Genomic DNA, 15,855 nt, shown 5'->3' with positions numbered 1-15,855 from the left:
CCCTGATTTAAACTGGAGAGATTGTCAGCAGCTCTACCTGAGAGGTGAAATTTGCTGCTGCCTCTGCCATGAAGAATCCGCATTTCTGATTAACTGGCAATATCACTAAGTTAATAGCCTAAGGAGAAACCCACCGTCGGTTGAGGTTCATCACATCCTTAAAGGCAACAAATAAGAAACCTGTTTGCTCATGGTCCTGATGTCTGTGAGGGCTGGAGTTGTGGCTGCGGCCGTTCCTCCCGCTGCCCTGGTTTGGGAGGCGGGTGCAGAGCCCGTCGTGAGCTGGACTGTAAGTCCTGACTCACAAGTCACTGCTCTAGTGTCACTTACTTTTGCTTAACGCTGTTTGATCGGTTGGCCACTTCCGAAGACATTAAGAAATGTAAATGAAATATAAATGGAAGATTTCTCAAGAAATTTAGCTATAGTGGCTCTAAATGTGGGGAACCAAAAGACTCTGTGAAATGAGATTTTGGTCTTGTCTCTTTGAAACAGGATTAAAAGCTTCCCAGGTGGTTTCCTGGCTGCTTTATTACCTGACACTAGTCCAAATAAAAAAAAGTTCATTAAAGGGATCAATTTGTTCATGGCAGTTATAGAACAGCAAACATAACTGAGGATTGTCAGCAATGGATCCCTGAGTCTGGGCAGCTAAAAAGGGTTTGGAAAAATGGAATATTTTGTTCCTCCCTGCAGTAACTTGAAATGGACTTTACTTTTTGGCCAGAAAGCTTTATGCAATACATTTCATTGTGCTGCTGTCAGGTAACTGACCTGATCTTTTAGAAAGAAAAAAATCAATCAGGCAGATTTGTAACAGTCCTTTCTCTTGGAATGAAAACGTTTGAAGATCATGACATGGTGAAACACACAAAATATTTCTCTCTGGGAAGTTAATTTGGTTGTGAAGCCTGTCTCTATCTTCACCGTGGCAGCAGTCTGTTCGGAAGGAATGCTAAATGTCTATCAGCATTGTGTTATTGTTGGAAACAAAAATTTAAACTAACAAGCCCCAGAATAATGACGTGGTCTTGAAATATATTTAACATCTAATAGGGAGGGAGCAATAACCAGCAGGAACGGGCTCCCCAGCACCGCTGGAACCCTCAGGATTTTCCTTCTGGGCAGGACAAGGACAGTTTTGCTGTCACGCCAGTGACCTTGGCTGGGTGCAGGGGGAGGGCGACAGAAACCCCGGGGTGTTTGCATGTTAATGTGGCATCTGCCCCAAACATTGTCCTGCTGTTAACGTCCGGAATTGCAAAATGGGAGCCGCTTTGCATTTTGGCTTTCATTCCCTGAATAATGCAAATTTCTTATGTGCTTGCTCAGCTTGAAGGAGGAGTTCCCCATCTGGTATGAGAAGCTGGTGCTGGAAATCGTGCACCACAACACTGTGTCTTTGGAGAAGCTGGTGGATGCAGCTTGGCTGGAGATCATGACCAAGTTTGCAGTGGGAGAAGAGTGTGACTTTGAGGTGAGGATCTGGTTTCCATTTTATCCCACATGTTTGCCCGTAGCTAATTTTGGATATCTGAAGGCAGGGGATGGGAAGGATATGTTACCCACTTGCATTGTCAGAAAGTTGGTGAGACTTTCTTTTCTGTTGAATCCCAGTGGCAGCACCTGCGTTTGAACGTGAAACGGTTCTGGAAGCAGAAGCTCGTGGGTGACCCGTAGTGACGGCAAGAGAGAAATGACTGATCTGGCTGGGGGGGGAAATAGAGATGTATGTGTTATACTGCTTAAATCGGGGGTGTCAGACTCATTTTCATCAGCCTTGGGGTTGCCTTCAAAGGGCCGAATGTAATTTTAGGACTGTGTAAATGTAGGAGTAGTTGCATTGATACAGGCCTCAAATTACCTTCAGCCCTTTGAAGGCAACCCCGAGGCTGATGTGGCCACTGGTGAAAATGAGTTTGACAGCCCTGGCTTAAATATTTGGTGGTCTGTGTATATATTTAAATATATATAAAAATACGTATCTTAATTAAAAGAAGTTAAAAATTATAGTCTGCCGTAGTCTTTTTGTCTAACATGTTCCCAGAAGGAACAGGGGTCTTAAACTAATGCAGCTTGAAGCCAGCTGCTTATATACAAATCGCTGATGATGCTCAAATGGTTAGAAAATTTCATCCAAAACTGGGAATGATGGGGAAAACTCAAACTTTTTAAAAATAGAGGAAGGTTATCAAATATTCTCTGTTAGCACTCTGTTTAGGATACGTTCTCTCAGCTGGGGCTGCTGAGAAGGCACCTCGCACACACACACTCTGTCCTTGGGTTGAGGAAGCAGCAGGTTAAACGCTGGAAAACTTGGCAGTTCTCTCTTAGCGATTTGTACAGAACTTCCAGGTAGGAGGAATAGTAAGAAATCCTGTAATTGTTTCATGAGGGGGATCATGAACTTCTCTCAAGGGGGATGTGAATGAAGCATTCTGCCAAATTATGGTTTGTAGGTCATCTAGGTTGCTTTTTTCCTTCCTCACAGTGTTAAAGCTCATTAATTCACGTGTCTGGCTGAGGTTCAGTTTTCATCCATATTTCCGTGCAGGTTGGTAAGGAGAAAATGCTGCCTGTGAAAGTTGTGAAGATACATCCCCTGGAGAAAGTTGATGAAGAGATGTCGGAAAAGAAATCGGAGGGCGCCTGTGATTCCCCGTCCAGCGACAAGGAGAACTCGGGCCAGGGAACCCAGGACAACCAGAAGGAAGGGACCCTGAAGGAGGATGACAACAGGAGAGAAAGTCTGAGTAAGTACTAAGACACCTGGAAGTCAGTATTTGAATTCAGGTCTTGGGCCTGGGCTGTGAGCGTTGGACGGGATGTCTGAACAGCGTCACGTCCTGAAAATCCTGAAATTGTCATTGTTGGCAGCATGTCAGTGCTGATGGCTTTCAGCTGCCCTTGCCTGTTTGAAAGCAGAAAATGTGCTGTCGTACTGGGGTGTAATAGTAAAAGCTATGCCTGAAATGTGTAAGCTTTGAGAGTATAACAAGTGTATGGGGGGGAAAAAAAAAAGGCAGGGGACGAACAGCAACGGTTCATGCAGAATTGTAACATTCTGCTGTGATGTCCATGCTCAGAATAAACATCTCTAGTTCCAGAGACTCTTCTGCCGTCACAGACAAGCTCTAGTTTTCTTTCGTGTCCCCACTTGACATAAGAAATAAATGATTTTTTATTCTGGTTTATCTCCTTTCCAGTTTTCAAAGGTTGAGACAAAATTAATGCAGAAAAATGCATATTATTTTTTTTCCTAAGGGTTCAAAATAAAGCACGCTTTGAAACTGTGTTCCCCTCTTTCATATCTGTTCCTCCTTGCTGCAGAACTAACCAGTGGATGTCCAGGGCTTTTCTTGACTCTGAGAAGGTACTGATGAAAGAGGGGAAAAAAATAGTTTTGTGTCCTGTGTAACTTCTTAGAAATGGAATTATGAGATTCTTTAAAAGAGATTTCAAAAAGTGTTTTAAAACAAACAAAAAACAGCCCCACAGTATAGCTGTAATCTGGACCGTTTAATTTTAAAGGCACATCAATATAATAAACGGTTTCAGCTTATAAATAGCCACTAAAACCTATGGGGAAGATGTGTGGAGAAAAGGAAACTCTGCAAACAGCTCAGCAAACTAACAGCGGAGGCGGGAGTAGAAAACAAGTTCTCCCAAGCTCTAGTCCCAAACTTAATAATGGTCAGTGTTCCTGATTGGTGCTGGGAAAAGTGATGAGCTGTTCCAGCTTCATCGAAGTGCTTTGTAAAACCAAGACGGAAAAAAAGGTGCTGCAGAAACGATCTGGCCTTATACTCATCCTCTGAAACAGCAGTAGTGCTTGGAGAGGGACTCATGCATGCTTTTTAAATTTAATTAAGTGGTGGTTCTCAAACTACCTCATAAAAGGCAGGGCAAGTACCTTTTACTTTAAAAATACTCATTGACCAAATGTACAGCAGCATTTTGGAGTCTGAGTGTTCAGTAAAGTCCACTGTACCACTGCCAGCTGTGCGGTGCTGCGCCAGCTGTGCTGCTGCCGTGGCCAGCGCGGCATGGCGGGCACCAGTGCTGCAGGAACGGGGGCTCCTGCGGCTGTTCCAGTCTGACCGAGCTGGATTTAATCGGCTCGATGAACTGGGACTGTCGTGCCCGCTTGGTGAAAGATGAACACGAACATTTTCAAATCAGAGATGCTCCCAGAGTCATAATAAAAGCAGTGAGCACTTAATCTTTTAACTCTTCTCTTTTTATGTGTTTATTAAAAGGATATTTTGTTGCTGATGGTTTTATATTCTGGGCTATAGCAGAACATAGGTTCATAGTGAACTCATTCCTGTATCTATATTTCAGAGTTCATTAAAAACGCTACATAGCATTTGTTAACGTTTACGCAGCATCCTACAGAAGCCATAAAGACTTGGTTTGATTGAGTGGGTTCAGGCCCTAAGCTGCACCTGCAGGAGCCTCCGCACGGTCTCTGGAGGTACCTGACCATGCTTCATTTGACTTTTTCCTTCTAATAATCTGCATACTTGAGCATTGGTCATAGGGGTTGAGGTCACTACACAAGTGAGTGTTCAGAAGCAATAGTGGGCTCTGTGCACACGGGGGCAGAGTTCACCTGAGCACCTGCGCTGATGCTCGTGACCAACTTGCTGATCGCGTTTGTGAAAAAAGGAGCAGAGAAAGCGCTTCAGTCTCTCTGGTGAGGAGCCTGCTGTGCTTCAGAAGCTAAAAATACGGCTTTATGCCAGCTTTATTGCATCGTGTGTGCAGTCTGGAGTGGGTTTGTGTTTTAAGTTGCTTAGGGAGCAAATTCTGGAATAGCCACAGAAGTGAGAGGAAAGGGAAGATTTTCCTGAACATGGATGGTGCAGGTTCTGCAGCTTGAGCTGCACTTGGAACTAAACTTTGGAAAATCCAAAATAAGTGGTGAACAGCAGGAGGTGAGAGGATGTGGGTGCTTTATGATGTTCCTTAGTGCAGTGAGCGTGAGTTGTATTACAGCACAATGCAACAGCAAATGAAGTATGCTTTTTGTAAAATAACTTCAGGAAGGAATGGATAGTGATTTCTCCCCCTGTCCCCACTGAGTATCCAGGTGCCGTTTGGTGGAATTCAATGTAGTCATCCCTATTTCTAGAATCCAGAAATCAAATCACAGAGGGAGAGGTCGTTTACAGGCCTGTTGCTGAGGAGCTGTAACCGAGTCCTTCAAAGTCGGAGCCAGAACTAAGCAGCACCTTGTTATTTCTTAAATATGAACTTGCCACACACAGTGTTTGGCCACTTCAAAGGCCTTGAGGCAGATCTGTTATAGAGCTTGAGGTGTCTTGTGTGTGACTTCCATGGTGCCGTTGGGCAGAAAAACATCATTCGGTGGTTTAGAACTAAGATCTTTGAATCACAAACGTGGAACCAAAGTCTGCAAAAGTTACGTCTCGCCCGACTTGCGATGAGAGGGTTTGTCTGCTTTCGCATGTACTATCGCTGTCGTGACATTCAGGGGGGTTATTTTAAAGAAAAACTTCTATAATGAGGGACTATTGGAGCAGAGGATTCCACGCTGCGTTCTCTGCACTGGAGCCCCGGTGTGGGGAGAGGCTGCACGTTGTGCTCTGTGAGCCCCGAGCGTCTGTGACCTGTTCCCAACCGAGACGGCTGATTTTGGAAGGGGCAGAGGCACGGGCAGAACTTGATTTTATACCACATAAGCTCTAATGCTGCTGAAGCTTGTCACACTATAGGGCTTACAGCGTGACAATGATACATAGAGATAGATATAGATATATGTATATCTTTTTAAGTCTGACTTCGGTCTAGCATCTATTTGTATTCTGCGTATACTTAGGAGGTAATTATTCTCATCTAATGTGCTTGCTTTAGTGCTTTCTTGGAGTCAGAGCCACAAACATAAAAACACTTGGGAATTGCTTTCTTCCATAAGCTTGGATTTTGTCTTAAATTATTAGTGTTTGCAACCTGAACATAGAAATAATAAACTCAACATCAGCTTGCAAGAAATGTGATGCCTTTGTATTCTTTCAGCTCCATCTCTCTTGAGAATCAAAAGTCTGGTTGTATGAGTGTGCTTAAAGTCTACAGCTAAACCAGCCTGTACACACAGGGCTTGTAACTATAAAGCACTTAATGGCCACCAAAGTTAAGTGATTTTAGAAGTTAATTAGAGTCAGTAATTCCTACTGTAAAATTATTTAAAATATGACAGAGCAGAGACAGCCCAGGCTCCCAGCGGGTTGGGAAACCTGCTCCTCCCCATCAGCTGTACGGGGATTTTCTCCCTGTGCGTGGGGAGTTGCAGCTGATTGTCTGGAGGAGATGGCTTTAATTGCTGCAGGTGGGCCCTGAGCCAGGTGTCACCTCCTGCCAGGTGTCACCTCCTGCTTCAGAGCTGTGCAGGGACTCTGCTCCCAGCCTGCAGCTTCAGGATATCTCTTTGTGATGTTCTAGTTTAACCGAACGCTGTATAGATAGCGAGGGCCGGGGAGCCCAGTCCAGCCACGGTCTGGATTCTTTAACTTTTTTTTTTTTTTTTTTTTGACTAATCCTAAGACCCTTCCTGCCTTTCCTTGCTTTACCAGACGATCGAGCGCGCAGGTCTCCTCGGAAACTTCCCACGTCTTTGAAGAAGGAAGAGAGGAAGTGGGTTCCACCTAAGTTCCTGCCACACAAATATGATGTCAAGCTGAAAAATGAAGATAAGGTGGGTTGTGTGCTCAGATCCTTTCTATCATAACATGAATATGCAAGCTTAATTAAATAATCACTGAGTCACAGTGCTACGGTAGCTTTAGAGTTGTTGCTGTTCACCGGCTGAACACAGACGGTTCAGTCACGAGCGGCAGCGGCTGCTCCTGCTCTGAGCGTCACAGGTAACTGCGCTCGGGAAGCTCTGTAGCCGCGGCACTGCTGCTTGGGTTTGTGATCTGCAAATTTGCCAGGAGAGGCAGGGCTGATCTCCCTTTAGTGAGTGCCACTTGCAGAATTACTCCTCTGGTCTCAGGAAAAAAATCAAATAAACACCAATATGTAAAAGCTTTTAAGTTAGTAGGAAGCGCAAGCTGGAGCATGGTCAGAGGTAAAGCAGTGGATTTGGAAATCTGCAACATAAACTCACTTTTTAAACTTTTTTGACTAACTGAATCTCCTGCCAATCTATTGTGCATCTCAGTCTGCAAGTTCTGTTTGGTTTGTCTTTCCAAGAGCGCTTCGAAAGAGCAAAGAGTCTGGACAGAAAGCAGTACAATGGTCCTTGCTCCTTTTAGCCATGGTATGCATTTCTAATGTGTTTAGAAGTGAAATGTTAACAGCCTGTCTGCCTGTTCTCTCCAAGATCATCAGCAACGTGCCGGCAGACAGCTTGGTGCGGACGGAGCGTCCTCCCAACAAGGAGATCCTGCGGTACTTCATCCGCCACAACGCGCTGCGGGCCGGCACCTGCGAGAACGCCCCATGGGTGGTGGAGGACGACCTAGTGAAGAAATACTCCCTCCCTAGTAAATTTAGCGACTTCTTGCTTGACCCGCATAAGGTAAGAATTCCTCCAAGTATCTCCTTTGCTTTCTCAGCCGTTTCCCACCATTAAACTGTCTGGGCAGAGCCTTCAGGGTGCCGGTTTTGGTGCTCCCAGCCTTAAATCAGCTCAGAGAGATGCGGAGCAGGAAGTTCCACTCTTGGAGATTGACCCTTTGGGAGGTGACACAGCCAAAACATTGATCTGCTTTGAAAATCTGAGGTGTAACTGCCTTTTCCTGATGTTTTTTCCAACAGTTTGCATGACTTGTGTACAAGTCAAGACTGATTTCCAGGTATAAGGCAAACAGAACAGCTACAGTCCTTACCCAGTAGTGTCAGTTATTGGACCATTTTCATGGTTCCAGTGCAAGAGCTGGGTATGTTTGACTTCGTGATTCTTGGTTCTTGTGTGGTGCTGGGTTGAGTGGTGCCAGATACCACAAATTTCGTATTGAAGAAGTAGCAGCGATGGGTTTTTTTCCCAGCCCTTCGTAATAACCAGCCAAATGTACTGTTAACCAAGTAAATGCCTTATCATGAAATTTTCTGGTTTTAAAGCCATCTTTGGCTGTAGAAAGCACTATTTTAATTTAGTAAACTCACTTTTTCGTGGACTCAGTCTTTGTGAGGCATTGTTCTAAAACTGGAGGAGAAATACTTGCTTTAGCCCTTTTTTCCGTCAGGAGAACACCCATTTCTAGCAAGCTGCCGTGGACTATTCTGGGCACCTGTAAATTTGCATAAAGGGAAAAAGAAATTCTTCATACTTAGCTGTGTTTACCCTTGCTGTAGCATTTGGCATCACTACCCTAATAGAAATTAAAGTATTTGCTTGTGGTGGACAAATATTCAGCACCCTGCTGGATGGAGGTGCCTTTAGAATAAGAAAAACCACGTAACTGTAACATCTTTGGTTTGCCTTACAGGAGGCCTGAGCTTTGTGTTCAGGGGTGGTGTATTTGCCATCTGACGTAGAGGTTGAGTTTATGTTGAGTTTTTAAATACTGGGAAGTGGCTGGAGAATTTATTAATCCAGAATTAGTGTTCTGACAAGTGACAGTTGAATACGAAGCAGAAGTTGTAGATCAAATGTTTTTGAATTCTATCAGTGCTGGACGCTTTCAGCTTCAGTAATGCTCTTCAGCAAAGGTTTTAACACAGAATTTGTGTAGAACGAAGTTATGCAGACACTGGATTTGGTGGTTGAAAATCTTCTTCAGTAAAAATTTCTCCGATGGGCTAACGAGGGCTCTTAAAGCTTTCAAGACTGAACATCCATGAGCCAGAAAATCTGAATATTCCTATGGCAGTTTTAACTTGATCACATTTGTGTATGTCTGTTCTTAAATAAATGCTTCTCAGATGCTTGCACCTTTTGCTACGCTCACCGCTCTGGAATTTATTGCTAAGGAATCTCAAATTTTCAGCCCCTGTTTTCTGGTAATTTTATCCATAATCTAAAGGTTATATCCTTGTATTTTATTTTTCACTTCTTGAAATGAGTTAGTGTTCTGGGTGCATCCCGAACCTGAATTGGAGATGCTGAGATAGTGCTGAGGTTGGTCTGTCTTTGGCACTGGGTTGCACTGTTCGGTGTCGAAGGTGCCGTCAGGGAGGTCGTGTCAGCAGCTTTAAGCCAGATATATCAGATATTCAGTGACGTTATTTCAGAACTGAACCCTCTCACCTTTGTTCCAGCCACCATCTCTGGACCCGTCACCCACCACTTCTGTGCTCCGGCAGCTTTCGCCGGATGGGACTGAACCCAACACGACTCACTAAGAAATCTCATGAGAGGAGTAATAGTTTTTAAAATTAATGTCAGCGTTTTCCAGGCAAACCCCCTTCCCACAACCTTTTCAGTAGAAACAAAGCAGTTTCATGTAATGTAGTAGGAAACATTTAAAATTCTTTGTAGTGTTACATTTTATAAAGTTAAATGTGAAGTTTCAGGAATGAGCTAACGATCTCCTGCCCAATGCAGTGACTACAACGCGGCACATTGGAAACCATTGCAGAGGCCTGTTACCCGTAACGTGTTGAGTACTCCTTGTTCATTGGAAAAATACGTTAAACATGGGCAAAAGTAATTGACAGAAAAGTATCTAGATGACCTTTTACCTTTTAATATTAACATAAATGATTCTTTCTTTAATTTTAGTATATGACTCTCAACCCCTCAACCAAGAGGAAGAGCTCTCGGTCACCGGACAGAAAACCACCCAAAAAACCCAAAGCTGATGGGTCATCCCTGGGCCAGCCCCTGAGCCCCACGCTGTGGTGCCACGTGCATTTGGAGAAGTCTATTATTTGCTCTCCGCTGAAGGTGAAAAATTCTAAGAATTCAAAAAGTCCTAAAGAAGAGCTGGAAGAGGTGATGAAAATTGTGTCACCTGCTAAACTTGGTTCGAACTTTCACATTCCAAAGAGGAGCCGGCTGGGGAAAGGCAGCAACAAATCCTTGGACAAAAAGCAAAGAGGCAAAAGGGTTCTGAACGGGCAGAAGTCGTCGGGGAAATCAAAGTCTCCTAGGAAAGGCCTGAAGACCCCAAAGATGAAAATGAAACAGATGACACTACTGGACATGGCCAAAGGTACCACTAAGGTGTCCAGGACTCCCAGGAATTCGGGAGGCACCCCCAGGTCTTCCAGCAAACCCCAGAAACATCTGCCTCCTGCTGCGCTTCATCTCATCGCCTATTACAAAGAAAACAAAGACCGGGAAGACAAAAAAAGTGCTCTTTCCTGCATCATCTCCAAAACAGCCCGGTTGCTCTCCAATGAGGATCGAGCCCGTCTCCCCGAGGATTTGCGAGGGTTGGTACAGAAACGCTATGAACTCCTAGAGCACAGGAAGAAATGGGCAACCATGACAGAGGAGCAGCGGAAGGAGTATATGAAGAAGAAAAGGGAGAAGCTGAAAGAGAAGCTGAAGGAGAGAGCAAAGGAGAGGAAGGAGAAGGAGATGAAGGAAAAACTGGAAAAACAGAAAAGATACGAGGACCAAGATCTTAAAGGGAAGGCCTTGCCTACGTTTAAACTGGTCGATACTCCAGAAGGACTTCCTAACACGCTCTTTGGGGATGTCGCCATGGTGGTGGAGTTTCTGAGCTGTTACTCAGGGTTGTTGATGCCAGATGCTCAATATCCCATCACGGCCGTTTCCCTGATGGAAGCGCTTTGTGCAGAAAAGGGAGGATTCCTCTATTTGAACCGAGTGCTGGTCATTCTCTTGCAGACCCTGCTGCAGGATGAAATTGCTGAAGATTATGCTGAGCTGGGAATGAAGCTTTCTGAAATACCACTTACTTTGCATTCTGCTTCTGAGTTGGTTCGCCTGTGCCTGCGCAAGTCCGATGTGCAGGAGGAAAGCGAGATCTCGGATAACGTAGACGAAAGCAAGGATTCAGCAGCTTTCGAGGATAATGAAGTACAGGATGAGTTTTTGGAGAAACTGGAGACATCAGAGTTCTTTGAGCTGACTCCCGAAGAGAAGTTACGGATACTCGGAGCGCTGTGCCACCGGATCCTGATGACGTACTCGGTGCAGGACCACGTGGAGGCCAAGCAGCAGACGTCGGTGGAGCTGTGGAAGGAGCGCCTGGCCATCCTGAAGGAGGAAAACGACAAGAAGAGAGCAGAAAAACAGAAGCGAAAAGAAATGGTGGCCAAGAACAAGGAGAACGGGAAAGATGAGAATATGATGGGAAGAAACGAGAAGAAAAAAAATGAGATGGTGAAAATGGAGCATCGGGTAGAAATAGAAGCTGATGATATGATCAGTGCTGTGAAGAGCAGGCGCCTGCTTGCGATCCAAGCCAAGAAAGAGAGGGAGCGACAAGAAATACAAATGAGAGGTAAGAAAAATAGCAGGAGAGTAGAGCGTTTGTGTGTTGTGGAGTAGAGGGGCATAAGTTAATGGCAGAATTCACAGCCTATTTTCAAAAGCATTACCTGGTTTTAAGGGATTTACTCACTGCAGTATAATTCATCTGCTGTGGTTCCTATGACAGCCCCAAATCTGGAATGTTAAGAGAAAGCAATAACTGCTGCTAGTTTTTTGTCTCTGAGCATCTTTTGTTCAGTACCTTTCTAATTCTGTCGGGCCCAGGGAGGCTGGAGAACAAAAAAATCTGTTTTGGGGACAGAAAACAAACAAACAAAAAGGTGCTTGTGTATGTCCGTGTATCTTCTGGCTTTTACGTGCAGAGGAGGCATTTCCTGCCGCAAAGCTGCTGCCCTGCGCATGGTCACCTCGATGCGACCAGACCTCCCAGATAAGGACATAGGCAATAAATTTCAGTTTACAGCTTGTCACTTTAAAGAATTTGTTATAGAGTTGCATGAATATAAACTGTCCACTCAAACCTCGATAAATCATGAGTTGCAACACCAAATTTTGTACACCTCTGTGTAAGTAGTGCTTTTGACTAAGGAGTGTGGAATATGAAGAGAGAAATAGTTTGTAATTACAGTTTGGGGAATTTTTTGGTTGTAAATGTTGGTGTTGGGCAGGTGGAAGTGGACAGCACAGCTCAGCTAGGTGGTTGTTGTCTTTCTGAAAGAGCCGGGAGCAGCTGTTCTGGGAGACCAAGAACAGGTAAATAATGGGGAATGCCCTGAGGCTTCTGAGGAAGGACACTGGATGCCTCACACTGAGTGCAAAAAGACCTTTCACATCTGCTAGGCGCTGTGAGTCTCAGAAGTATCAATAAACTGCTGAAGATCTGGAGTGCTGTCCTGCTTCTCCAGAAAAAAACAAAATACCAACTATCTAACGTGCTGTAGCTGAAGGGGCTATGGGCCCTGGTTCTTGCAGTGTCCAGTTGTTTGATAGCAAGTTTTATGATAAGATTTTGCTGCAAAATGAAACACAGTTTGGACACTACTGCTTGGGATGGATCTTGTTCTCATTTGATAGTTTGTACTAATTATATATGAAGCACAAACATGGCCAGCCGGGCAGGGAGGGGATTGTCCCGCTCTGCTCTGCGCTGGGGCGGCCTCACCTGGAGCATTCACTGTGTGCAGGGCTGGGGACACAGGAGAAAAGGAGATAAAGCTGCTGGAGAGTGTCCAGAGGAGGCTGCGAAGCTGGTGAAGGGTTTGGAGGGGAAGCCGTGTGAGGAGCGGCTGAAGTCCCTGGGTTTGTTCAGCTGGAGCAGAGGAGACCGAGGGCAGAGCTCATGGGGCTGCAGCTTCAGCAGGGGAGCAGGAGGGGCAGGGCTGAGCTCTTCTCTCTGGGACAGGGACAGACCCCAGGGAATGGCAGGAAGATGTGCCAGGGGAGGGGCAGTTGGACACGAGGAAAAGGTTCTTCACCCAGAGGTGCTGGACACTGGAACAGGCTCCCCAGGGAGGTGTCCCGGCCCCAACCTGACAGTGTTCAAGAAGAGACTGGACAACGTCCTGAGACACACGGGGTGACCTGTGGGGTGTCCTGTGCAGGGACAGGAGTTGGACTCCATGATCCTTGTGGGTCCTCCCAACTCAGGACCTTCTAGGATTCTACAAAGAAAAACAATGTTACATGGATGGAGATAAGAATCACTTGTCTTGCTTGCTGGGGAGGTTTGATTCATTCTTTTGAACTCCACACGGCAAACTGGGTCTCTCTGGCAGGGAAGGAAGGAGGAAGCCTTTCATTAAGGTTTGAATTCATATTGCTTGCTTTCCACATAACAAACCCCAACATTTTGGGCACCCAGGGCTGTGTTTACCTCTTCAGCAGCGGCTCCCAGGTGTAAAGGTACCTTCAAAGTACCGCAGAGCTTGGTCAGTGGTGGTGGTGGTGGTTGGGGCTGCGGGGTCAGCAGCTCAGAGCCGATCTGCGCAGGACATCAGACCTGGGGCTGGTTGGGTTCAATGTGTGAAAGCGGCTCTGATAACCGCGGGGGTAGCGTGTCCGTGTGCTCCCGCCGCCGCGCTGCCTCTCTGCGCCTTTTGCAGCAGAACGGCTCTCACACCACGTCAGGTGCATTTGCTTTTAATAGTATTATGTCTCTGGGGGAAGTAAAAGAGTAGTTGCTGACAAAACGCCTATTGTGCAGTAGGTCATGCATATATATGCACACACAATATTGTATTAATACATGTATTATATGAACCATTGCACAATAGGCGTTTTGTCAGCAACGACTCTTTTACATATATATCTCTCTATAGATCTATCTCGCAGTCAGAGGTTTCTTTTCACCACTCTGGTATCACCTGTAACACCAGGAGCAGTAACCTCTTTCAGATTAAACCTATCAGGATTGCAGCCAGTGCCACCAAGCTCAAAAAAGAACCCAGTGTAAGGAACCATAAATGTTTGTTGTTGTTCTTTCTTCAAAAAAAGTCAGTACAGAACTCCCTGTTGAGATAACATGATTAATACCTGTATTTTCTTGATAGTAAAAGTTGAGTGACTTCCATTTCCACATTACTGCAGCACTTACTGGGCATTCTTTGGCGTGTTGCTCTGTGAAGCAACAGCTCCGTGCAGGCTGGAGGAGGATGGAGAGCTGACGGTGACACGGTAACGGAGCCCGCTGGAGGCGAGCATGCCAGCTGAGGGCAGCTTGCTGTCACAAATGAAAATGAGATGTGGGGAGGAACCCTTTGCTTTGGTTTCTTTGTTCTCATTTTGATTGAACAGTGTTGGCATATAAGTGAAAGGCAGACTTTGCTTTGGTTGAGGAAGAGCAAATTAGAGATTGTTTAGACAAGCTGGAGATCAACAAATCCATGGGCCGCGATGGGATGCACCCACAAGGGCTGAGAGAGTTGGCAGATGTTGCTGCAAAGCCACTCTCCATCATCTTTGAAAGGTCTTGGAGAACAGGAGAGATGTCTGACAACTGGAAGAAAGCCAACGTCACTCCAATCTGCAGAAAGGGCCAGAAGGACGACCCAGGAAACTACAGGCCAGTCAGCCTCACTTCCATCCCTGGAAAGGTGATGGAACAGCTCATTCTGAACGTTATCTCCAAGCATGTGGAAGAAAAGAAGATTATCCGGAGTAGTCAGCATGGGTTCACCAAAGGGAAATCATACTTGACTCATCTGAAAACCTTCTATGATGGTATGACTGGCTGGATAGGTGAGGGGAGAGCAGTGGACGCTGTCTGCCTTGACTTCAGCAAGGTTTTGGCACCGTCCCTCACAACATCCTCATAGGCAAGCTCAGGAAGTGCCGCTGGATGAATGCACGGTGAGATGGATCGAGAACTGGCTGGATGGCAGAGCCCAGAGGGTTGTGATCAACAGTGCACAGTCTGGTTTAGGCCTGTTGTCAGTGGCGTTCCCAGGGGTCAGTACTGGGTCCAGTCCTGTTCAACCTGTTCATCAATGACCTGGATGAAGAGGCCGAGCGCACGCTCAGCAAGTTTGCTGGTACCAAACCGGGAGGAAAGGCTGACACACCAGAGGCTGCGCTGCCGTCCAGCGAGACCTGGACAAGCTGGAGTACTGGGCAGAGAAGAACTTCATGAAATTCAACAAGGGCAAGTGCAGGGGCCTGCTCCTGGGGAGGAGTAACCCCCAGCACCAGTACAAGTTGGGGCGGACCTGCTGGAAAGCAGCTCTGCAGAAAAGGACTTGGGAGTTCTGGTCAACAACAGGGTGACCGTGAGTCACCAATGTGCCTTGTGGCCCAGGCCCATGGTACCTGGGGTGCATTAAGAAGAGTGTGAGCAGCGGGTCGAGGGAGGTTGTTCCTCCCCCCCTGCTCTGCCCTGGTGAGGCCCCATCTGGAGTTCTGGGTCCAGTTCTGGGCTCCCCAGTTCAAGAAGGACAAGGAATTACTGGAGAGAGTCCAGCAGAGGGACACAGAGATGCTGAGGGGTCTGGAGCATCTTTGTGATGAGGACAGACTGAGAGAGCTGGGGCTGTTGAGCTGCAGGAGAGAAGCTGAGAGGGATCTGATCAATGGGATCAATATCTCAGGGTGGGTGTCAGAGGATGGAGCAGACTCTGTTCAGTGGTGCCCAACGCCAGGGTGAGGGGCAACGGGCACAGACTGAAACACAGGAGGCTCCACGTGAACATGAGGAGAAACTTGTTTGCTGGGAGGTGCCAGAGCCTGGAGCAGGCTGCCCAGAGACATTGTGGAGTCTCCTTCTCTGGAGACATTCACACCCGCCTGGCCCGACCTGTGTGATCTGCTCTGGTGACCCTGCGTGAGCAGGGCTGGGCTGGGGATCTGCAGAGGGATCTGCAGAGGGCCCTGCAACCCAACCAGCCTGCGGTTCTGTAAATTTAAGTTTCTGTTCTTTCTTTGCCTTCTCTTTGTGGCACTTGGTGGTTCATGTTACAGCTGGACTTTACAGCTGGATAGAGAGA

At 46.3% G+C, this 15,855-nt stretch overlaps 1 protein-coding gene across 1 annotated transcript in view; it reads left to right on the top strand.

Moving 5' to 3' along the window:
- BAZ1B (bromodomain adjacent to zinc finger domain 1B) overlaps positions 1–15,855 on the top strand; it is a 53,435-nt gene that overhangs the window by 7,711 nt on the left and 29,869 nt on the right. The window contains exons 3-7 of the mRNA XM_065647308.1: positions 1,333–1,477; positions 2,555–2,753; positions 6,597–6,718; positions 7,349–7,546; positions 9,692–11,387. Coding sequence (XP_065503380.1) covers positions 1,333–1,477; positions 2,555–2,753; positions 6,597–6,718; positions 7,349–7,546; positions 9,692–11,387 — 2,360 coding nt within the window. The remainder of the gene's footprint in view (positions 1–1,332; positions 1,478–2,554; positions 2,754–6,596; positions 6,719–7,348; positions 7,547–9,691; positions 11,388–15,855) is intronic.

This window comes from Caloenas nicobarica, chromosome 17 (genome assembly GCF_036013445.1).
Source record: "Caloenas nicobarica isolate bCalNic1 chromosome 17, bCalNic1.hap1, whole genome shotgun sequence".
In the NCBI taxonomy this organism is placed as follows: domain Eukaryota; kingdom Metazoa; phylum Chordata; class Aves; order Columbiformes; family Columbidae; genus Caloenas; species Caloenas nicobarica.
This window is presented reverse-complemented; position numbering and strand designations above follow the sequence as displayed.